Source organism: Canis aureus, chromosome 35 (assembly GCF_053574225.1).
Source record: "Canis aureus isolate CA01 chromosome 35, VMU_Caureus_v.1.0, whole genome shotgun sequence".
NCBI classification, from domain to species: Eukaryota; Metazoa; Chordata; class Mammalia; order Carnivora; family Canidae; genus Canis; species Canis aureus.
In genome coordinates, this window is record NC_135645.1 from 6,152,436 (window position 1) to 6,176,244 (window position 23,809).

The 23,809-nt window shown below is 46.9% G+C and overlaps 2 protein-coding genes across 7 annotated transcripts in view; one reads left to right on the forward strand and one right to left on the reverse strand.

Moving 5' to 3' along the window:
- The window catches only part of CD86 (CD86 molecule), a 90,801-nt gene extending 84,167 nt beyond the window's left edge, over positions 1–6,634 (reverse strand). For 2 of the 4 annotated variants that reach the window (XM_077884028.1, XM_077884026.1), the window contains exon 1: positions 6,365–6,630. The gene's annotated coding sequence lies outside the window, so the exon portion shown is untranslated. Of the gene's footprint in view, positions 1–6,364 lie in introns of all 4 variants that reach the window. The other 2 variants (XM_077884033.1, XM_077884027.1) reach the window with 2 other exon arrangements.
- ILDR1 (immunoglobulin like domain containing receptor 1) overlaps positions 1–23,809 on the forward strand; it is a 30,549-nt gene that overhangs the window by 2,944 nt on the left and 3,796 nt on the right. The window contains exons 2-7 of one of the 3 annotated variants that reach the window (XM_077884023.1): positions 9,232–9,402; positions 10,912–11,061; positions 14,376–14,495; positions 14,765–14,911; positions 21,669–21,800; positions 22,021–22,751. In XM_077884023.1, the coding sequence (XP_077740149.1) occupies positions 9,232–9,402; positions 10,912–11,061; positions 14,376–14,495; positions 14,765–14,911; positions 21,669–21,800; positions 22,021–22,751 (1,451 nt within the window). The remainder of the gene's footprint in view (positions 1–9,231; positions 9,403–10,911; positions 11,062–14,375; positions 14,496–14,764; positions 14,912–21,668; positions 21,801–22,020; positions 22,752–23,809) is intronic. The other 2 variants (XM_077884025.1, XM_077884024.1) reach the window with 2 other exon arrangements.

Here is a 23,809-nt window from a genome sequence, read left to right on the forward strand (position 1 = left end):
ATAACAAATTGACATCATATATTATTTTGATAACATTTAAATTAGTAGAAAATACTCTCCAAATTAATATTAAATAGAAAAATCCTGTGAGTTGATTTTCTCAAGATCTGCTGCAAATTGCATTATGAACTCTGGAAAACCCTAGAGTATGTTCAGTTCATTACCCTGTTCTCTTCTGTTTCTGAAAAAGAGCTAATCCAAGCTTCTGGTTCACATCCAAGTTCCTGCAGTTGTAAAGTGTGGGCCATTAGTGAAATTCCTTCAGATTTGGGTACTGGCTAGCTAGTCAGTGTAGCCTGAGGCCCCGATGAAGCCTCTCAGGGCAGGGCGTCCTGGAAAGTTACCACAATCCCTGTGCTCTGAGCTGTGGGGACATCAGTTGTCAGAGTTTTTGTTTCCTTGTTTATGTACTTCTTCAAAGTTTAAAAAGAAATTTTTAGCACACAAGTGATATGTGCTCCTTAAAACATTAAGATAATCTAAAGTAAGTACCTGCATGCAGCCATTTGCATTATTGGTTAATAGTTCTGATTACCACCATCCAGCCTTAAAATTTTTTCCCTGGAATGAAATTTTAGTTTTCTACCCACATTCTAAAAGGATGCATCTCACCTGGACGTCTGTGAATTTTTTTAAGATTATAGACTGGTATTAACTTACAGATTCACACAGCTGTCAGCTTGCATTATCATTCTTTGGGAAATCAGCCAGCTGATTCCTAAGGGGCATGGTTCTTAGCATATAGACCAGTAATTTTCGCTCGGTGGTGGGGGTAAAGGGTGGGATCACACTGAAGACTGAATGCATCTCGATCCCTAATGTGGATAGGAAAGTGGAGCTTCTCAGGCTGAGGGGGACAGATGGGAGCTGCCCACTTGGCTCTTTCTTTACCTCCTTGGGGCCCATGAAGTAGCTCCCCAGGATCCCAGGGCTCCACTGAACTCAAGTAGAAATCACTTCCAATTCCTGTCTGTCTTCCCCTCTGGATCAGTTTTGCAGATAAGGAAATGTGCGTCCAGGAAAGTCACAAGCAGGGGATCCCTGGGTGGCTTGGTGGTTTAGCGCCTGCCTTTGGCCCAGGGTGTGATCCTGGAGACCTGGGATCGAGTCCCACATCGGGCTCCCTGCATGGAGCCTGCTTCTCCCTCTGCCTGTGTCTCTGCCTCTCTCTCTCTCTCTCTCTCTCTGTGTGTGTGTGTGTGTCTCTATGAATGAATGAATAAATAAATAAATAAATAAATAAATAAATAAATAAATAAAATATTTAAAAAAAAAGAATTGAGAAGACTGAGATCATGTGTCATTTTTCTCTCATCTTTATTTTTCTATTTTTCAATCTGTAAATCTTAGGCTGAGATGGGTCAGAGGAAAGCAGTTTTGATACTTTCTTCATTTCCCAAACCCTGTTAATTACCAAGTTCTGTTTCTTTTTTTTTTTTTTTTAAGATTTTATTTATTTACTTATGAGAGACACACAGAGAGAGAGAGAGCGAGAGAGGCAGAGACACAGGCAGAGGGAGAAGCAGGCTCCATGCAGGGAGCCCGACATGGAACTCGATCCCGGGTCTCTGGGATCACACCCTGGACTGGAGGCGGCGCTAAACCGCTGAGCCACCTGGGCTGCCCCCAAATTCTGTTTCTTAATCCCAGGATCTGCCCCTTCTTTTCTATTCCAGATAATAAATCTCACACTAGCCTATTTTAACCATCTTAACCATCTGCTTGCCTCGAGGCCTGCTATCTCTCTGTCTCATTCCAACCAGTCTCTACCCAGATGATTGGTTAACCTACTTGGGTTCATCCTTCTCACTTTCACTTTAATTCTCCAAGAACTTGTACTAGTTTTCTGTAGTTTATAAGAGTGAGTTAAAGCTCTTTGTTTGGATTTCAAGGCTCACTAAGTCTGGCCTCACTACTTTGGGTAGCCTTCTCCCCAGTTATATGGGCGTGCTCTCGTACTCCTGTGTGTGTGTGTGTGTCTGGCCATCCTACAAATGGTTAACTATTTATTTTCTGTATTTTTAAAGCACTTAAAATTTGTTCCAAACAGTTTAGCCTGTCTTGTATGAATTCATCTGTTCTTTTAGTCAGCAAATGTTTAACGCATACCATGTACAAGGCATGCTGGCAAACACTAGCTGTGTGGCCTTAAACCAGTTAACTTAATCTCCCTGAGGATTTTTCTCATATATATAATTGAGATAAAAGATTGCATGAGATACTATATAATAAAGCACCCAATGCCATGGCTGACAACATAGCAAGTGCTCACTATATATCATTTTCTTTCCCAGGGTAATCACATGCTTAGCACCACCCTGAGCCTCCCACTGTTGAGTAGCATGCATCAGACCTTTGTTAAACATGTAATACATAGACATAATTCCTCCCCCACCCAGCCCACTTCTCTTTCTCCTAATTCTCTTGATCCCTAATTTCTTGTTCACACTCATGGTCACTCCCTCTTTCCCTTGATTTCTTTCATATTTGAACTGTTATCTAAGGAAATGTAACAAGTACTGATGGCAAATATGCTTGGGGAGATAGCTTGCTCAGACATAAACTCTGATAGGATTAAACCTGTGTACTTTTTGTTAACCTGCTTCCTGGAGCATAGGTGCCTGGGTACTTGAAAAACACTCAGGAATTGAGCTGTTCTAACAGGAGTTCACACTAGCCACTGCCCCTTTCCTGGAAAGACCATGTTCCCCCTATGCCTGCCACTCTGCTCCAGGCAGGGCCCTTCATGTGTAAAGAAGGGGAAGTGCTGTTCAGTCCCCTGAAAACAGTTCTTTGTTAAAAAACGAAAACAAAAACAAAAACAAAAACAAAAAAGAAAGAAAAAAAAAGTTTTATACTTATATCCCTCCGTTGTATGGATAAAATATTCCAGAAACTGTAAAACATCTTGCCCGACCTGATATTACACAGGAAAGACAGACTGAATAAAGAAATATAAGATGCATATGTTTGGAACACATAGCATTTAATAGTAAAGATAATCTTTGGTATGTTTTCATTTGACTTTACTCTAAGATGTAGTCCCCACTCTGCACAGCAGCAGTATCTTGGGAACTACTTCATGGTAGGACACAGAGATTCCCTTTCCCTTTCCCTTCTTCCCCATGAACTCCCCTATTTCCTCTGAAGTTACCTTTACACTCTTAAAGGATAGGTTTCCCTCCCTCTTTCAGAGGAGACCAACTGAATGGGTTTGCCAGGGGACAAAGCAACGCAACTTTAAAGGCTTTTAATGCCACTTTACATGTGTATCATTTTAATTCTTTCAGAATGCTTTTACATGTTCTCAATTGACTTAAATCTCCAAGGTAGTCAAGATTAGAAGTGCAAATGATACAAATAATAGCTAATGTTTATTCTGTGGCTGTTATATCCCAGACTCTTTGCTAAATCCTGAACATTTATTATCTCATTTAATCCTCACTACAACACTATCAGGGAAGTTTTTGTTTGTTTGTTTTTAAGATTTTTTATTTATTTATTTTTCTCTTTCTCCTCCTGATTGATTTTAAAATTCAAGTTAGTTAACATTTGCTGTATTATTAGTTTCAGGGGTAAAATTTAGTGATTCATCAGTTGCATATAACACCCAGTGCTCATTACATCAAGTACCCTCCTTAATGCCCATCACTCAGTTACCCCTTCCCCTCACCCCACTCCCCTCCAGCAACCCTCAGCTTGTTTCCTAAAGTAAGAGTCTCTTATGGTTTGCCCCCCTTTCTACTTTCATCTTATATTATTTTTCCTTCCCCTATGTTCAATCTGTTTGTTTCTTAAATTCCACAGATGAGTGAAACCATGGTATCTATCTCTCTGACTTATTTCGCTTAGCATAATACCCTGTAGTTCTATCCACATCATTGCAAATGGCAAGATCTCATTCATTTTGATGGCTGAGTAATACTCCATTGTGTATACATATATACCCCACATCTTCTTTATCCATTCATCAGTCAATGACAGACGGACATCTAGATGCTTACCATATTTTGGCTATTGAGGGCATTGCTGCTACAAACATTGAAAGATTTATTTATTTGAGAAAGAGAGAGGGAAAGAGAAAGTGCGTGTGAGTGGGAGGAGGGGCAGAGGGCGAGGGAGACAAGCAGCCAGGCAGGAAGCCTGATGCAGGGCTGGATCCCAGGACCCTGAGATCAAGACCTGAGTTAAAATCATGAGTCAGATGCTTAACTGACTGAGCCCCCCAGGCGCCCCTATCAGGGAACTATTATTATCGTTTTGGTTTTGCATATAAAGAGGCAATCGTAGTTTGGAAATAACTTGTCGGGTCTTTTAGTTGATGGGGAAGGAGAAACAGAATCTGAATTTAGGAAGTTGATCTCCAGAATTAAAGTTTTGAAAAGAAAATGATAGAGATATTTAGGAAATCAGATAGAAGGTAACTGAGAGGAAGGAGATGCCACAGGATGAAGGAAATTTAAGAATAGAAAGGGGCTCCTGGGTGGCTCAGCCAGTTAAGTGTCTGACTCTTGATTTCAGGTCAGGTCATGGTGTCAGGGTTGTGAGACGGAGCCCTGTGTCGGGCTCCACACTGGACATGCAGGCTGTTTAAGATTCTCTTTCTCCCTCTGCCCCTCCTCCCACCTCAAAACAGAATAGAAAAAAATATATATATATAGGAATTTGAAAACATTTTAAAAAGCACAGATCCAAAAAGGACATCTACTTTTTTGAATCTGTTCCTCTTTTCAGCTCAGATTCTGCTATTCTTAGTCTCTTCTTGAAAACTGTACCTTCCTAGTAGTACGCATGCCCAATGCAGTTAGTTTTTTCTGAGAAGTCCAAGGCTAAAGGACAAGAAAGATGGGAGGTTTTTGACTTTGAGATGGGCTGTCCTCCTCCCAGTTTGGAGGAGGAGGTCCTGCTTTTTGAGTCTAGCACCAAACTTCCACTTTGAAAGTCAAGGCTGCCTGCTTGGGAGAGGTCACGTTTGGGTGCCAGCAAAGCCAAATCCTGAAGCTGAGAGGGCCTGGCTTATTATAGTCTCTGAACCTTTGCCCATGTGTATGAGTAGGACTGTTCCCACCCCGGGGGTTTTGTGAGGATTAGAGACAATGTGTGTACATCACCTGGCACAGTAGATGCCGAGACCCAGAGCAACAGCTGAGCAAAAGGGAGAAAGCTTTGCTGGTTGCTCAGTACCTTTTGTCCTGGGTCCTGGAGAAGACTCTTCTCCAGTCTTCTTGGGGAGGGCAAGGGGTGAAGGTCTGAGAGCTGAGCAGGATGCCGTGGAGCTAGCAGACCCCTGGAGAAGGTGTGAGTAAGCTCAGTATGGTCAAAATCATGGGAACCCGACATATTTCAAGCCTTGAAATTCACAGAAGGGGTGAAATCAAAGAGAGGATGAAAGAATAGTCCCTGGCAGCAAAGCCAGTGCTGACGTCAGTAAAGGTGAGTCCTGCCACTTCAGGTGTGTATTGGCCATAATAAAGGCATTCATGGAAGGGGAGCTGAGTGAGGATTTAGTGAAGAAGGTGATCACCCTTGGCTCCATTGTCCTCCCTCAGTGTCAGGTTCAGCAATCTTTCAAGCTGCCGCAGAGCAACTCCTAGCTCCAGGCAAATTCCTTTCTCTGACTCCCAGCAAACTTGCCCTCCCTCCAAATGTTCCACCTCTATGCAAATAATGTCAACTTGAGCCCTTTGAATAAGTTGCTATTTATGTCAAATTATCATTCAGCAAAATAAAGAACATGTAGGTTATTAATCACAGGATCAGAGTGACTGCTGCCAATTGTAGCCTGGCTCTACACTCTGATTATTTGCAGGCTCATGAGTACCAAACATTTTCCCTTATTTAAAGAATAACCAGGTCGAGGTGCCTGGGTGGCTCAGTCGGTTGAGGGTCTGCCTTCAGCTCAGGGTCAGGATCCAGGAGTCCCGGGGTTGAGCCCCGCGTTGGGCTCCTCATTCAGCGGGGAGTCTGCTTCTCCCTCTGCCTCTCCCAGCTCTCATGTTCATTCGTTCTCTCTCTCTCTCTCTCTCTCAGATCAATCAATCAATCAATCAGTCTTTAAAAAAAGAGAAAGAAAATAACCAGATAGAGTGGAAAGAGCCTTGCTCGGGGATAGAATCTTGACTCTGAGCTCCTTAGAAAATGAATGACCACAGACAAGCCTCTCATCTTTTCCAGTCTCAGATCTGTGGTGTGCGAAATGGCACTGCTTGTCCTATTTAGTGTGTAAAAGAAAATATTTGAAAGTACTGTGTGAACATAGGATTTTGTTTAGATCATAAATTATTTTTATCTCTATTCTAATCCATAGATTTCCTAAGCAAAATAAGCTAGTGGTGACAGCTTATTGTCATTGTCAAAAGCTTACCTGTAGTGACTTCTCTTCAGTTAAAACAGTGTTCAGTGAAAGCTCCAAGGTCTATTTCAGGTCAGTTCTGGAAAAAATCAAAGGGGGTGGTGAGAGTGGAGGAGCAAAAATGATAAAGCAGACTACAGAAGAATCCATGTTGGGTTTGAGAGTGCTTGTCGCCGGCTCTTCCATTCTGATTGGCCTTATTCCAGGAATCTTATAGCTGGTAGAGACAACAGCTATTTTCCCCCCAAACTATTCAAGGCTCATTTTCAAAATGATGATCTTTATAGCTGGATGAGGAAGTCATCAGTCTTTCTAAAAAAAAAAAAAAAAAAAAAACCACTTTGCCCTATTATTCTACAGAAAAGTCTTCAGTGATTACCCATTAACCAGAAGTAGATGCTTCAGTGAGATTTATAGACTCCACCCAGTCTCCCCACCTCCAGTTACTACCACCAGCCCCACCTTATTTATCCTTCTGTTTCCCATAAATCCAGGAATTGGTTCCTTCCGAGTTCTCCAAGCCCCTTCCTGATAAGGGCTTCTGCTCTCCCTTTTTGTATGTCTCAAAACTATGAGTTTCTCTGCCTTCGCCCTATTTTTTCATATGTAATCTTTTTTTTTAAAGATTTTATTTATTTATTCATGAGAGACAGAGAGAGAGAGAGAGAGTCAGAGACACAGGCAGAGGGAGAAGCAGGCTCCATGCAGGGAGCCCGACGTGGGACTCGATCCCGGGTCTCCAGGATCACGCCCTGGACTGAAGGTGGTGCTAAACCGCTGAGCCACCCGGGCTGCCCCTCATATGTAATCTTAATCCCACCTGAGTTTTAGGGTCCAGTTTATAGTTCTTTCTCCTCCACCCCTAGGTCTCCCCCGCATTTCTGCAGACCCTCTCTCCAGCAGGTCTGTCACAGGCACATCATTATTTCAGCCCAGCCCTGGAGACGGTTTGGGTCATTTCTGGGGGCAAGGTCCTATCCTGAGCAGCACTCTGTCTTTCTCGGAGGAATGTGAGGAAAGTAGGTGCATGTGCCCATCATAGGCCACAGTTTACTATCATACCTCTGTGTCCAGAGGTGAGGCAGGATCCAGAATCATGTGGCCCTCAAGCCAGGCCCACCCAGCTGCTTTGTAAAGGGTGAGGGTGGGTGCTAAATTTTTGTGATTGTGGGAGTAACTCGGTCAAAATGAGGCTGTTCCGCCTGAGAACTCCCTTGGAGAGAACCCCACCTCAAATCCCTTTCTTTTTGGTCTTCATAATAAAGGAAAAGAGGGAAATAGACTCAGACTTAGACGCTGACACAGCAGCATGTGTGCCAGGCACCATGCCAACTGCCACAAGTGAATTATCTCATTGCATGCTTTCAAAGATCTGATGAGGTTAGTACTATTTCAATCCCCAGTCATAGCTGGGAAAAAATAAACTCAGAGTAAGTAACTTGTACGATGTCCAAATAAATAGTGAAGTTTTTTTTTGAACCCAGTTGTATCTGAGTCCAAAGCCTGTTTGTTTTGTTTTTAATTTAGTCTACACCAGTGGTTCTCAAAGCATGGTACCCAGAGCAGTAGGATCAAACTGCAAACTTGTTAGAAATGTGAGTTTTGGGGCCTCACCCAAGTCCTAGTGAATCAGAAACGTATACTGAAAGTGATCTGGGCTGTTACAAGTCCTCCTGGTGGTATATGTTTGAGCACTATTTTTCTGCACCATGAGAAGATCCCCTATAACTTAGCCTAGAGACCATATTGGCACAGGAACATTCTAAGATGTTGGTTATGTGTGAACCTCTGACTATGCCAAAGTCCCACCTGACTTTGTGCCACCTGGATCCTCTTCAAGGCAGACCCGCAGCTATGTGTTTGTAGCTTTGGAGGCTGAGGGAGAGGGAGTTGTAAAAAAGAGAAAAGAAAAATTCTCAATTTCTCCAAGTCTTTCTTAGTAAAATTTGTCACCATCTGATCATTTTTATTTATTTCATGCTTATGTTGGCCACCTGTACTGCCAGTTTCTACTGTTAATGTATTCTTGGTCACTCATTCAATTATTTACTCAACAAACATGCGTTGGGTGCCAAGGAGGTGACAGGTACGGTGTGAGGTTGTGCTGTAACAGTGAGTCAGAGACAGATTCAGTCAGCCTTCTCAGAGCCTGCAGTTAACTGGCCATCACCGAGGCATGTGAAAAGTGCTGCCTGGGGAGGAAGAGGTACTTTGAGAAATTACAGGAGGCCCCTCTCCCAGATTTGCAGTCAAGGAAGGCTTCTGGAGGAGGTGAAGGTACAGCTGAAGCACCAAGACATACCTATAGTAACTAACCTGGAGAAGGGAATGGGAATGGAGTGGAAATGGGAATGGAGTGGTGGCTGGTGCTGGGAGAGTGCTCCAGCCAAGAGGTCCACAAGTGGGAAGACCTGGAGAAGATGGTGATCCCGGCATGGGAAAGAAGGGAGTAAGTTCAGGGTGGCTGACACCCTGAGTGTGAGGTGGGCCATGAAGGGACATGAGGCAGCAGAGAAAGGCTGAAGGCAGACCTGTTGAACTTCCTTGGGGAAGTGGGGAAATATTTTAAGGAGAAAGTGACATAAAAAAAAATGTGGGTATTGACAAGCTCACTCTAGTTCATATATGGCCTTCTTTTAATATAGCTTCTTCATTTTTGTTGGATGTGTTAATGCTGCCAGGGGATCATGAGGTCCTTGCAAGTCATCCTTGCTCTGTCTCTGCCCCATCTCCCCCAGTCGGCCTGCCAGCTCCCCAAACAGCTCGGGCAGTGTGCTGGCTTATTTGCATGTATTGCTTTTATTACCCCCTGAACAGAAGTAGGTCACTTCCCAGAGACGTGGTCGGCCTTCAGCATTGCCTCTTGCTCTCGGCTGCAGGGTGCCTGTCCTTGCTGGTGACAGTCCAGCACACGGAGCGCTACGTCACCCTGTTTGCCTCCATCGTCCTCAAATGTGACTACACCACCTCTGCCCAGCTCCAGGATGTCGTGGTGACCTGGCGCTTCAAGTCCTTCTGCAAGGACCCCATCTTTGACTACTACTCCGCATGTGAGTGCCCTCCCGCTTCTGCCCAAGTCCCTCTGTGAAGCCTTGGGGCACAGGGATTATTGAGGATCACACATCTTTAGGAGGGGGAGCCACAAAGATCACTTAATGCAGTCCTCTCATCTTCTAGATAAACAGCCCACGCAGGCGAAGTAACTTATTTGAAGTCACATAGTATTTTAAAATTTGTGCCCTGGGGATCCCTGGCCACCCAGGGATGGGATGGGATGGCCAGGTGGGATGGGATGGCCAGGTGGCTCAGCGGTTTAGCGCCTGCCTTTGGCCCAGGGCTGATCCTGGGGTCCCAGGATCGAGTCCCGCGTCGGGCTCCCTGCATGGAGCCTGCTTCTCACTCTGCCTGTGTCTCTGCCTCTCTCTCTCTCTGTGTCTTTCATGAATAAATAAATAAAATATCAAAAAAAACTGTGCCCTGCCTTGTTCTAAAACGATTTGGGCAGCTCAGGCATTAAGTTTCTCCAAAGCACAGGGCAAGGCCTGCCTCCCAGTGTGTTCCTGGTTGCAGGGCCGCACACAGAGGTGGAGGGTGCAGGCTGCTTCCCTTCCCCTCACCACCTTAGAATGTGGACAAGAAGCCTCCGACAGCCCCCAGGACCCAAGGGGTGGCCGTTTGTCACCACCCACTGCCACCCTCCCTTTGATGGCCACACTCCCTTCCTAGCGGCTGACTGAATCACAGTGAGAGCTTGCTTGGCCCAGGGAACATGTTCTCAGTGTGGCACAACCTCCCCTACCCAGGCTCAGGCCTGGCCCTCAGGCCCTACATCTCAGTCAGTTCTCCTCCCTGGAACCAAAGCTCTTTCTAGCTGTCAACCTCTGCTTCTCTCAAGGAACAAAGGAACCCAGATCCTCACTGTCAGCCCTGACAGTTAACCTTGTAGAAATTTTGAGAGTACGAGTAGACACCATCTGCACAGGAAGAAAGTGAACTTCCTGACATGAGGAAAAAGGGGGGAGGTGTCAGCTTTACCTACTTTAGCCCTGACTGATGTCTTACAGTATGAACCCCGATACCTAAATGTCCGAGTCACCCACAGAACCTGGTGTTGTCCCCAAAAGACACATCTCTGAATCAAGGCATGATTTCCAGGAGGTTACTCTTCAGATAAAGTGGGAAGAGAGGAGAGACCAGGGTAGTAGGCATTTGCCACCTGCAAATAAGGGCAGGTGGGTGAACCCCATGGGAGCAGAACCTGGAGTCACCAAAAATGAGGCATGGGTAATCGGAGACAGGAGTATGCAGCCAGGATTTGGACATGAGGGCCTTATAGAGGGGTCTGGATCTTGGGGCTCAAAGGTTTGTTAGAAATGCAGACTGTCAGATTCTCACTCCAGACCCCCAGAATCAGAATCTTCATGTTTAGCAAGATTCCCAGTAGACACATGAGCCCAGGAAAAAATGAGAAGCTTCGCTGCTCCAGGGAATAGCAAGGGCGCCTTTCTTCGTGGGGATTCCCCGATGCTGTGTGACTTGGCTGTGTCCTTTTCCCGCAGCATACCAGGCAGCCTTATCCCTGGGCCAGGACCCATCCAATGACTGCAACGACAGCCAGCGGGAGGTTCGCATCGTGGCTCAGAGGCGGGGGCAGAATGAGCCTGTGCTGGGGGTGGATTACCGGCAGCGCAAGATCACCATCCAGAACCGTGAGTGCAGGGAAGGCAGCGGGGGACGGGGGTGGCAAGAGGTACAGACACTGGGCTTGGTGGCCTGAGTCATTGTGGGGATTTCCCTTTTTTTTTTTATTTAATTTGTTTGTTTGAGGAAAGTGCCAGATACATAGATTGCTGTACCACCGTCTGAAGTCACTCCCCTGGAAGTTTGTCTCAGGATGAGATGTCCTGCAGCTTTGGCTAAAGGTCTGGGAGTGGTTGGTTTCTTTTGCTTTTTCCTGGCTGAAGTGAGGCTCAGGCTTGTTTGCTCCCTGCCATAAATTGCTCTCAGGGCCCCTGAGTTTCCCTCCCGTTGTACATGTCGAAGGGGCTTCCAGGTAAATGGCCCCCTTGAGATCATCATCACCCGTTGGTAGAGGAGAGAGCATTAGGGTTAGAATCAAAGACTTCCGGCTGCTAGCTCATGGACCAGCAGCAGACGCTTTCTCTGGCCTCTGTTACCTCATCTGAAAGATGGACATAAGGCCTCTGTCTCTGTACACTGAAGTAAATATCAAACGTGGTCTCTAAGAGCTACGTGTAAAGCATATTTATTCTTTGTGCCTGGTACAGGGACTGGTGGTTAGAGCTCCCAGGCTGCAGTCACTCTTGGGTGTGGGTCCTCGTTCTGCACTAATAGGGTATATGAACTTGGGCAAGTCCCTTCAATTTTTTTTTAGCCTCAATTTCTACAAAGTGGGACTTGCCGTAGTACTACCCATCTCCTGGAGGGTGGTCAGGATCAAGTGAGATGATATGCATAAAGCACCTAGCAAATATTAAGTGTGCAGTGAACTTTAGTCATCACTAAGAGTGCTTTCTGGTGGATGGGCTAGCGCCCCACGTTCCTATCTCATCATCCAGGATTGCTCTGATAAGTTATTGGCGCAGAATTCAGAGCCTGTTTCGGTGAGCTTCACGTGTAGTGTTAAATAAATATTAACTGGTTAAAAGGATGAAAAGAGGGGCGAATACACTAAGCAGGCTGGCCATCAGGGTACCTGCAGCAATAATGTGAGGAGATCAGTGGATACTCTATGACCGACTAAAGGTAGATCATTTATAGGGAGCCAATTTAACATTTGCTTCCAAATTTGTATATAATACCTTGGCTGTAATATTTAAGTCTGACTCTTTTACATGTGATCTCTGATTTCCCCAAGCCAGCCCTTAGTCTCTGGGCCTTGGGGAACATCTGTCCTTTTCTGGTCTCTAGGTACATTCTCAAAGATTCAGGGTGGTTCTGTTTTTCCCAGAGTCTGCCAATTAAAGCCTTTTTAATTGGCAAGTCTCCTTTACAGTTTTTGAAGAATGAAAGTTCCCACAGGTGACAATCCCCACTTTTCTTTTTTTTTTTTTAATTTTGAGCAATACTATCCACTGTCTCCACTCCCAGTCACCTTTGGATCAAACTCTGCTTCTCCCGTACTCCCATGGGAAAGCGGTATTTTCCCCTTGTGTTTTATTTCCCCCCCCATGCTTGTCATGACTCCCTGGAGCCCTTGTTTTCTGACACTTCTCTGCCTGTGTTTGCATCATTTGAGATGACCATGTCAGGTCAGTTCTTGGATCATTTAAAATATTAACATGTCTGAATGTCCTCATTGCTGTGACATCCCTAAAACAATCTTTATGTCTAATAAAAATTGAGGCATATTTTTAATGCACATTAACATTGAGGGAGAATTTCCTCCAAAGCGCTTTTACCATTTTTCCAAGTCTGGGGTAAGTTTGTTTCTGGGAAAGGTAGTGTGTTTGGAAAATCATGGGTAGGAAAAAATCGTAGAGATTGACGTAGAAAGAGAAGGAAACAGAAGTTGAAATTAGCTCCAGTCGTGCATGACCGTGCATTTTTGTTTCATTTCCTCAATAAATATTTTTTGACAAACAGATAATGAAGAATTATACGTAGGACTGCCAACTAAGCAGGAACAAGTCTGTAATGCTAAGGTTTTGGTTTTTTGTGTGTGTTTTTGTTTTTAAAGAATTTGACGATGTCCCCTGGCACTTACTGTGGCTATAATAGCAGGGATGTGGAGGTGCCCTGATGCCTCTGACTGAAGCCCTTTTAAGACAGAGATGGATCTTGTGCCTCTGCAGATCTTCCTCAGTGTTGGACCCACACGAGGTCTTCAGTGAAGATTTGTTGCATTTACTAAAGCTGAACATACCATTTTTCTATCTTAATGAGGTAGCACAGTGCTTGGTGCTCATGAAAAACTGAAATTCCTTTCTCGAACATTGAGTAGCATTTATCCTTGAAACATTGGCATTTCATCCCTGCTTATTCAACTTCATCTCATAACTTGTCTCTTCAAGGGCCAGAGGGATCCATTCACAGCTGGTGAGGGATCCAGGCTGTGGGGTTTTTGACCCACTTTGGAAAGTACATTAGAACTTAGCAGTTAAGAGCACCTGTGTTGCAGTGGAGAACCATGGATTTGAATCTACATCTGCTATGCATTATTTCTCTGTTCTTAGGCCAGTTTCTTAGCCTCTTGGAGTCTTGGTTTCCTCATCTGAAATGCAACTAATAAGCATACTTACCGTATCAGGATGGTATTGAGTTTGACTGTGAGGAAGCAAAAGCCCAAAATATTAGTGACTTAACAATGAAGAAATTTATTTCTTCTCATGTATGAATTTGGAGGTAGATAGTCCAAAACTAGTGCGCGGGCTCTGTTCCATTAAGTCCTCGGGGACCAGGCCCAAGCTCCAGCTCACCAAGAAAGTCTTTTCCTTCTTCATGGTTGAAAACGGCAGCCACCACATTTGCTTTCCAGATAACAGAGTAAAAGGAGAGATGAAGAAGAAAAGGACCAAGATGTTCCCAAAGTGTTGTAGGAAAGTTCCTGGGAGCCATCGTGTATCGCTTCTGCTTGCATCCTGTCCACCAGAACGAAGTTGCACATCCATGTCCACGGTTCAAAGAGGATAGGAAATAGTGACTTTATTCTGCATGGCCACATACATGAGCAAAAAATTCTATGACTGTGAGAGAAAGGGAGAAGAGACCCTGGGAGGCAACGTAATGTGTACCTCACCTACTTAGAAAGCTGTGGTGGGAATTAAATGAGGTGATATCTAAAATCCTTTCAAGGTACCTGGGAGGGCTCAATGAATGGTCAGTTCTACCATCATTATACTGTTCAGAGAAAGAGGAGAGTCTCAAAAAAAGGGAATTGAGGCCTTCCTCTGAACCACGAGGGGCCCTCTTAGGATGTGGAAGGACAATGCTGGGTCTTTAAGCCATAGAACCCAGGGCCCCCTCCTTTAATCTTCGGCACTTTCTCCCTCCCTTCCTGCAGGAGCAGATCTGGTGATTAATGAAGTGATGTGGTGGGACCATGGAGTGTATTATTGCACCATTGAGGCTCCAGGGGACACATCAGGAGACCCAGATAAGGAGGTGAAGCTTATTGTCCTGCGTAAGTGCTGCTGGAGCTTTTTATTTAGCCACCCCATCACTGTGACATTTTTATATACGGAAAAAAAAAAAGAAGCAAGCAAGCCCAGGTTATCATTGGATCGCCAACGTCTGAAGATCCCTTCCCAAGGCTAAACTTTTTTCCCCCCAGTATATTAATTGAACTTAATTTATAGGTCAAGAGCTATATTTATTAGGCCTCTAGAATGTGAGACGTGGAAGCATTCACCTGCATATTTAGTTAGCCTGCTCTTGGCATCTCCCCTGCAGACTGGCTGACAGTGATCTTCATCATTCTGGGGGCCCTCCTCCTGCTTCTGCTGATTGGAGTGTGCTGGTGCCAGTGCTGTCCTCAGTATTGCTGCTGCTACATCCGCTGCCCCTGCTGTCCTGCCCGCTGCTGCTGCCCTGAGGAAGGTAAGAGGGGACAGATGAGCAGTGCGACCGGGTGCTGCTGGAGACTGCTGTCCCAAATAGATCAACTTCACATACCAGGTCAAAACCTTAGGTCCTTCCAGTTTCTCCTCCATGCCCTTCTCCCATCACAGGCTCAGAGGTCTTCGACCTCAGCCCAGAATATGATGTTCCAGGAAGTTGTAGGCCCAAGGGGGAAGATTTCTGCCCATCTACATCATAGCCTGCCTAAGGCCACCTTCCAATAGTTCTGCCTACTGCTGGCATTTCCTCAATGGCTCTGATATGCCTGTGCTTCAGTATTTGCTCCTAGCACTCACCTTGCTTGGACATGGAGTGGCTAGAGTGAGTGGTTTAAACGTAGCAGTGAGAGAGGTCACCCCTTAGAGGTGATTTGAAAAGAACAGATAGAGGAGAAAGGTGTTAAAGCAGCGGTTCTTAAACTTACGAATTACCTATGGTTTGTTAAAAGCTGGCTGCTGGCTCCGCCTCCAGAGTTTCTGATTCAATTGGTTTGGGTAGGCCTGAGGATTTGTATTCCAGAAAAGTTTTCAAGTGATGTGATGCTGATGATCTGTGGGTCACACTTTGAGAACCTCTTTTTAGATGAAGGAAAGAGGTTTAGATGAAGGAGAGCGAGCAAGCAGAAGATCTTGCTCTTTTTTTTTTTTTTTTTAAGATTTTATTTATTTATTCATGAAAGATACAGGGAGAGAGAGAGAGGCAGAGACACAGACAGGCTCCATGCAGGGAGCCCGATGTGGGACTCGATCCCAGGACTCCAGGACCATGCCCTGGGCCGAAGGCAGGCGCTAAGCCACTGAGCCATCCAGGGATCCCCAAGATCTTGCTCTTAATGTAATCTTTCTTTTGACTAAAATTTGACCTTTTAAAACAGAATTATGACATGCTCTAAAAAATTTGGCTGTGGAATGCTAAACATTTTTGTCGAAAATTATTCTATAAAAATCCTTTTCTTTATTTCTTTTTTTTTTTTTAAGATTTTATTTATTAGAGAGAGAGTGAGAGAATGAACAGCCAGGAGGGGAGAGGGAGAAACAGGCTCCCCACCGGGCAGGGAGCCTGACATGGGGCTCCACGTCAGGACCCTGGGATCATGGCCTGGGCTGAAGGCAGATGCTTAATGGACTGAGCCACCCAGGTGCCTAAAAATCTTTTCTTAATAAGTAGATGGTGTGGGACCAACTGCTTTAAACGGAAGGAGTTTCATATTCTGAAAATAATATTTTTCCCCCAGTGATATACATAAAGTATTACATTGTAGAAAGTTTGAGAAATTCAGAAAAATATAAAGACTAATCTGAGCATTCAGAGATAATCACTCTTTAGCAGTTTGGTCCATTTGAACAGAAATTTTTTAAAAGGGAAGAGAAGGGATTGCCTTATAAGATAGAAACAAAACTTAATCTACAATGTTAAGAAGGTCAATGGCCTGTGTCTGGTTTCAGGCCTGTATTCTTGGGTTGTCGTTTTACAGGAAAAGAGAACTAACTTTTATTGGATGTCTGCTATGCATAGGCCCTTTGCATGGATTTCCCTGTATGAATCCTCACAACCCTAGAAGGCTGTTTCATCACTACTTAACAGATGAGGGGACTAAAGGTCAGAGAAGTCACACAGCTAGTAAGTAGCAGTGGCAGCATGGTGTTGAATCCGTTTTCATCTGACTTATGAGTGCCTGAATTTCACTTGGTAGAGGCTACTACAAACTGTGTGTAGATCACAGTAGGCTTGGCAGAGATACCAAGGACCTCCTTAAAGAGAAGAAAAATAGGGCAGCCCTGGTGGCTCAGCGGTGTAGCGCCACCTTCAGCCCAGGGCCTGATCCTGGAGACCTGGGATCAAGTCCTACGTTGGGCTTCCTGCATGGAGCCTGCTTCTCCCTCTGCCTATGTCTCTGCCTCTCTCTGTCTCTCATGAATAAATAAATAAAATCTTTAAAAAGAGAGAGAGAGAGAGAGAGGAAAAATAGCAGAGAACTGGATATTGGGCTGTGGAACTCATCACCTTTCAAGAGCCTCTGGGAGAGAGGCCATGGAGGAGTCACTATCCCTGGAGTAGTAATATGCAGAAAGAGATGAGAAAATCACTCCCAAGGTCAGTGGAGCACTAAAAACAAGCAGGACCGAGGACAAAGCCAACACAAATGATGAATGTGTCCACTGTTTCAGTATGCTGCTAAACAGGTTCTGAGGGAGAGTGGTTTCTCCTGAGCGTTAGAGTTCCTTTAGAAGAACGAGTAATATAAAGAAATGCAGGCTACAAGTAAACATCTCTGGACTTGAGTGAATGAGGTCACTTTCAGAGTGAATCACTACGGCAGACTGTCCTGAGAATTTTGATGACAGGAGGAGATTGCATGGAGGGAGCAGAAGTTGTTACGGAGAGCTCCTGGATGAGGAAATGGGTGTGCGTGACTGTTGGTTAGAATAGGATAACCCCAAGCATATTTGTAGGCAAAGAACCAAAGCCAGTAGGAAATGAGTAAAGCAAAGCCTTATCAAGTGGCATGAACACTAAGCAGGTAGAACAGGTGGGAGGGACATCAGGCGTACTGACTACCTTTAGAAAGGAAAGGCGCCCTGCCCTGACCTCTGGAGAGAGAGAGAGGAAGTCATTAAAATGTGGGGGATGGTCAAAGTATAAGAGAGGAAGCTGAGGGATCTCATACCCTCATGTCTTGATTTCAGCAAATCAAAATTCTAGAGCAATTTAGAGAGCTCTAAGGGAGCTGAACAATGACATCCAGGGCTTCTTGGCCTTCTCTGACCACAGCCCACCTCACTAACTTGGTCCCACTTTCCAATGAGTTAATAGGGGACCAGTGAGGAGAAAAAGGAGAATGACACCAAATTTTAGCAAGCCTTGATAATTCACTTCATCCTGGGAAATGACCCACAGTAGAACATAAAGATGAAAGTTATTGAAACTGAACCCTAGATTGGTTACTGGCCATCCTCCTACAGAACCTCTAGGTATACCCTGTGGTGGACTACAGGCCACACTGGGAATCTCTGACCTATGCTACCTGCCTCCCCATTCCCCTCACAGCTGAGGGAAGTAAGGCCTCGAGGCTTTAGCACAATCGCACGCAGCCTGTTAGTGGCAGACCCTGGACTAGACACAGGCCCCTCCATTCCATGCCCAGGGCTGGTTCCTTTTCCTTGACTAAGATGATGTCATCAGCTGAGAGTTCATGGGGAGAGGAAGACCTGAGAAGCGGGGAATGTTTAAACTGCTCTAGAGGAGGGAAGTGGGCTCAGTAGATCAGTCAAAGGAAGCTATGTGTGTGCTGAGTGAGGTTGGTTGCCTGGCTGTACAGTCAGCTCTGACAGCATGGGGCCAGAAGCTAAAGCTGCAATGGTTAAGAGTTCAAGTGTGTGGGATTCTAAGAAGCTCCTAAGGATATCGCTGAAATGACTAGCCAGACAAGTTAGAGGGGACTGGTAGTATGAGAAAAAGTGAAAGGGCTGTGTGACCATGGGTCAACCAAAAGAGGGTAAAGAATGAGTTCTCTAAAAGTAGAAAGAGGCTGGTAAGGCATAGGAAGCAGTTACAGGCAAATGCAGTTGGAAAGTTTTGGGCACCACAGATGATGCTGGCTGCAGGGAAGGAGAGGTGAGGGTCTCCGGAGGAGGGGGAAGTGCTGTGCCATTTCTGTCACGAAAGAGACATCTTAAGGAATATGCCCTGGGTTTTCCTCAGAAATGAAATGAAGATAAATATGCCAAATATGGTTTGGTCTCCAAATATGTACTTTTGTTTCCTTTGGGATCTAAGGCAAAGAAGTGACTTATTATAAGAATTTATTATGACAGTGAGAGCCACTGTCTCTTGATGGTCCTCTATGAGGCATTTCGTGTGTATTGCTTCATTTAACCTCACCGACTTAATGAAATAGGTATTACCTTAGCTCACAGAGGAGGAGCCTGGGGCCACAGACTCTGGAAATCCACTCAAAATCACACAGCTGGTACAGGCTGGGATTCAAGCTGAAGTCCATCTGACCCGCAGAGGTCTTATTTAGGGAGACTTGACCCTGAGGACCATAGTTCCCAAAAGGTTGTTGAGAATTCTCAATAGTTAACTCCAGTTGGGCTTCCTGCACGAGTGTTAAGGAGCTTGTTAAAAACACGACTTTGGCTTGCTTTGCAGTAGACTGAAGGAGAGTTTCTGGGCGTGGAATCCAGGAATCTGTATTTTTAACTATAGCTCCTTAATGTGATCGAGGCAGACTTGACTCCACTGAGATTCAGAGATAACGTGCTAGGAGTCTTTTGAGGCTTAGCTACTTGCTCCATGTCGCTCATTTTATTGCCTGTCTGATTCCCCACTAGGTGAACAGCAGAAAACCATGACATCCCCATGGGACAAGAGGGCCAGGGAGAAGCTCAGAGGCTATGTTTTCCACTCCCATCTCAGCAGTTCCATTACATCAGGGAAAGGCGGGGCCCTGGGGAAAAGGGTGTGGCAGCTAAGAAGAGAGCAGGTGGGTTAATCTCTGGAGTATGGAAAATTTGACAAGAAAGCTCATGGAGAATGTAGAAGGTTCCCCAGAGAGTTACGTGTGCTGAGGGTCCCATTAGTTAAAAAAAGTCATTTGGGGAACAAGGTGTAAGCCCAACTTTCCCTTCATCTACCATGGAATTGGGAGGAGTAGGAGGAGGAAGTGGCCAGGATTCAGTTAGAGGGGTGAGGGGTAAGTAGGGTTGTTCCCAGTAGAATCAGACGCCCCAGGCCTCAGAGGCAGAGACTAGTCTGGAGTGGGCTTTGAAGTATGGGGCTGAGTCGGAAAGAAATAAAGCAAGGAGGTACCACTATGGAAGGTGTTTTTTGTTTTGATTTTTTGTTTGTTTTATTTTGCTTGTTTCATCAAAAAAATGAAGGGGGGGTCTGGGGACTCAGCGATTTGGCAGAAAGAGCACAGGTGTGGGCTTCAGAGAGGCACCTCTGTCCATCACCAGCTATGGGACCTGGAACTGGGACGTCAGCCTCTCTGCACCCAGCTTCTTCAATGAAGTCCCACATGAAAAGATTGCCCCGAGGAGTAGTCAGCTTATGTAAAGTGACTGGCACACGCACATTAAGCTGGGCATCGTGTGTGCTGATGGTGGCACACGGAGGGAGCTGGGGGAGGCATCGTTAGCAAGAGGGAGAGGAGGGGGCCTCTGCAGAGGCTCTGGAGTGCGGTCCAGTGGCCGGAAGGTGGGGCAGCTGGGTGAGCTGCTCTAAGCTTGCATCTGATTCCCTCCAGGCTCGGCTGTGGTACGCAGTCAGGGCTGGAGCTCTGGACATTTCTGAGGGCTCAGCAGCAACCACTTCTTGTTGTGCTGGACGTCTGTTGCACACGGGAGCCCCTGGGTCCAGATGGCCCCCAGCTGTTGGCCTCAGCAAACCCCCTGCCCTTTGCAGCAGGGTTCGGGACGCCTGTCCTTCTGCCCTTCTTACTGTGCCAGGAGGAAGCCCCAGGCAGAGCCCCGCTGCTTGAGAGGTGGGGGGGGGGGCCTGCGGGGCTTGAGGAACCCAGGAGGAGGTGAAAGTGCCAAGCTGGGGGCCTGAGGCAGGCACTTCCTGTGCTGAAACACATACGTGCATCTCCTACACGCATGGATAGACAGAGGCCTTGGGAGACAGTTATCCTAAAATAGAAATTCATGAACAAAACCAACTAAATGCTTTTGTTTTTAGTTTGCACTCACAGGGGCGGAGGGGAGGGCCGGGGAGGGGAGAGGATTGTGTGCTTTGGACTAGAGGCCGTGCCTGGGGTACTGGAGTAACGTGTCTCTGGGCTCCTTGTACTGCTTTTTTATATGATTTTCTTTGCCCTGAAAGGAAATGGCATCTCCTTTCTCCCTTCCCTGCCTTCAGTGCACCCCTTAGAGACTCCCCCTACTTAGGGAAAATCCCAACACTTACTGAGATAAAGAGATTACAAAAGATTCACTGGGAGCCACTTCACCTTTTTTTCCTTTTTTTTTTTTTAAAGATTTTATTTATTTATTCATGGGAGACACACAGAGAGAGAGGCAGAGACCCAGGCAGAGGGAGAAGCAGGCTCCATGCAGGGAGCCCGACCTGGGACTTGATCCCGGGTCTCCAGGATCAGGCCCTGGGCTGAAAGTGGAGCTAAACTGCTGAGCCACCCGGGCTGCCCCTCTACTTCACCTTTTTGCATCTCTTGCCTCCCTCCCATGAGTTTCTCCCTCCCAGGGCTGCTGTACTACCTAGACCGTTTGTCAGTCTGCTTTCCTTTACCAGTAATTCTGCCCATTGACCTCAGCATCTACTTTCTTTTGCTTTTTTTTTTTTTTCCTTTTTCCACTGTGAGCAGGAAGCCCTGAGCTTCCCTGGCAGCCCCTGACCCACAGCCCCCTGGGAGTCATTTGTGTCTGCATCTTCTACGTTTGGCCTGTGGCTAAAGGCCTTGTTCGCCTGGGACCCGAGATTCCGTGCCCGCCAATCTCCATGTATCCACCTACAACTTAGGGGAACCCAGGAAAGGCAGCATGATGCGATGTTTTCAAGACTGGGAAGTCGGGTGGTCTAGGTATACTCTCCTGGGGCACCTTCCCAGCTCCTTGCCAGATGGCCGATTGGCTACTACTCCCTAAACTCTTACTCCTACGTGAGATAGATTAGAAACTGGCCTCTTAGCAAGGCTGCTGGGGAGAGAGAAGTGAAGTGGGAGGTGTGGGGCTCGTCCTGGCTGAGGGTCTGCATTTCTCGTTTTTCCCTGCAGCCCTGGCCCGTCACCGCTACATGAAGCAGGCTCAGGCCCTAGGCCCTCAGATGATGGAAAAACCTCTATACTGGGGGGCGGACAGGAGCTCCCAGGTTTCATCTTATCCAATGAACCCGCTGCTGCAGCGAGGTAAACCTTGCCAGAGATTTGGGGCGGAAGAGGGCAGAGGGCAGGGGTAGGCGCATGGGCTACCTCGGGGTCTTCTTGACCAATACAGTGGCAATCTGTGACTGAGGATGGGGACGGGATAGATGCAAGCAGAGTAGTGTGGCATTTTGGTGCCCTGGTTCTGAGGAGCATGTTTTGGGGCCAGCAGTTCTGCAATGTTCTTATCCTTGTTTCTATTTAGATTTGTCCCTGCGATCCAGCCTCCCACAGATGCCAATGACCCAGACCGCCGCCGCTCACCCTCCGGTCACCAATGGTGTCTTAGAGTATTTGGAGAAAGAGCTGCGGAACCTCAACCCAGCGCAGCCTCTGCCCCCTGACCTCAAAGCCATTTCTGGCCAAGCCTGCAGCATGCTGTCCTCCCTGGGCTCTGAGGTCGTGGAGCGCAGAATCATCCACCTGCCCCCCCTGATTAGAGACCTGCCACCGTCCCGGAGGACCAGCAGCTCCTCCCGCCAGCAGTGGCCCGCCCCCGGCGCCCCTGGACCCTGGGGTGTGAGCTCTGATGTCCACCGCGAGCTCCAGGGCCGGGAGCCCAAGCGGCTTCGGAGGGGAAGGCACCCCTGCTCCAGGCCGCACGGGTCACACGCGCCCTGGTCGGACAGGGACAGCCTCGGCGACGGCCCCTCGTCCTGGGAGGCCCTGGGCTTGGGCCGCGGCCCCCGGGGGGATGCTCAGCGGCCCCGGAGGCGCAGGCACCGCAGCTACTCCCCGCCCTCGCCTTCGGGCCTCAGTTCCTGGAGCTCGGAGGAGGAGGAGGGGGAGGAGGGGGACAGGCGGCCCCGGGGCCGGAGGACCCCCTACAGCTCACAGGCCACCACCTGGGCCGAGGAGAAGCCGCCCAGCTACCGCTCCCTGGATGTCCTGCCGGGCAGGAAGGGCAGGAGAGGAGGGAGCGTGGAGAGGCGCTCGGTGAGCCTGGGGCAGCCTGCGGGGGGCAGGGAGCTGCCCCGGGTCACCCCCCACCCCCGCCCTGAGGGCCCCTCCTCCTCGAGCCTGCCTTCTGGGCTTGAGGAGGCTGCCTGGGGAGCTAGGAGGGGCCCAGGGGCTGCAGGGGGCCGCGGAGGGCTCAGTGCTTGAGGCTTGAAACAGCCCTGGTCCTGCTCAAACCAGCCCTGCTCACACAGTCTCGTGAGGCAGGGTTCCCCCACTTCACAGATGAAGAAGCGAGGCTCAGAATAATGCAGCATCTGTGAGTAGTGGAGCTAAGACTTAAAACGCAGGCTTTGTGGCTAAGGCTTTACTTCCTGTCATAGCTGCCTGACTTGACTTAGCAGCCCCATTTCCATACCCCAAAGTAGAACATGCAGCCTGACAGAGGATGTTTGTGCCTCCTCCGGCCTACAGGTCAGTGTGCGAGGCCTTGTATTCGAGGATGAGGTCCTATGAGACCCCCTGGAAAGAATCCTTAAAGTGATTTAAACACACACACACACACACACACACACACACACACACACAGCAACCAAACAGCCAAACATCTCATATCCCAAATATGGGTCAAAACTTTAGGGTTCTGAAACAGGTAAGGCTCCAATGGGTGCCAGTCATAGCTTTGTCATAGCTTTGTGCCTTAAAGAGGCACAAAGAGGGATCATAGGCCTTTTAGGCTTTAATTTTTTTTTAAGATGTGACTTTAAAAACCATTCTATAATTGCTACACCCAAATGATGGTATTCCCTCAGTATCACTTTGCAAAGTGATGCTGCCGTTGCTCAAAAATATTCATGAACTGCCTTCAGAGCCAACGTAAATGAAAATCTGTTTCTCTATTTGACCAAAACCCTTTTCTGTTTTGCTTCTGTTGACATAAAGGGATATGTAGGAGGCTCTGAGGGAAGTTCCCAGAGTAGAGGATGTTACAGGAAGAATTTTAGTGTCTCATACATTTTCAAGGATACGCCTCTCATTTGGAAATTCAAGTTCCATGATTTGTCTAAAAACCAATCACATGCATGGAGTGTGCAAAG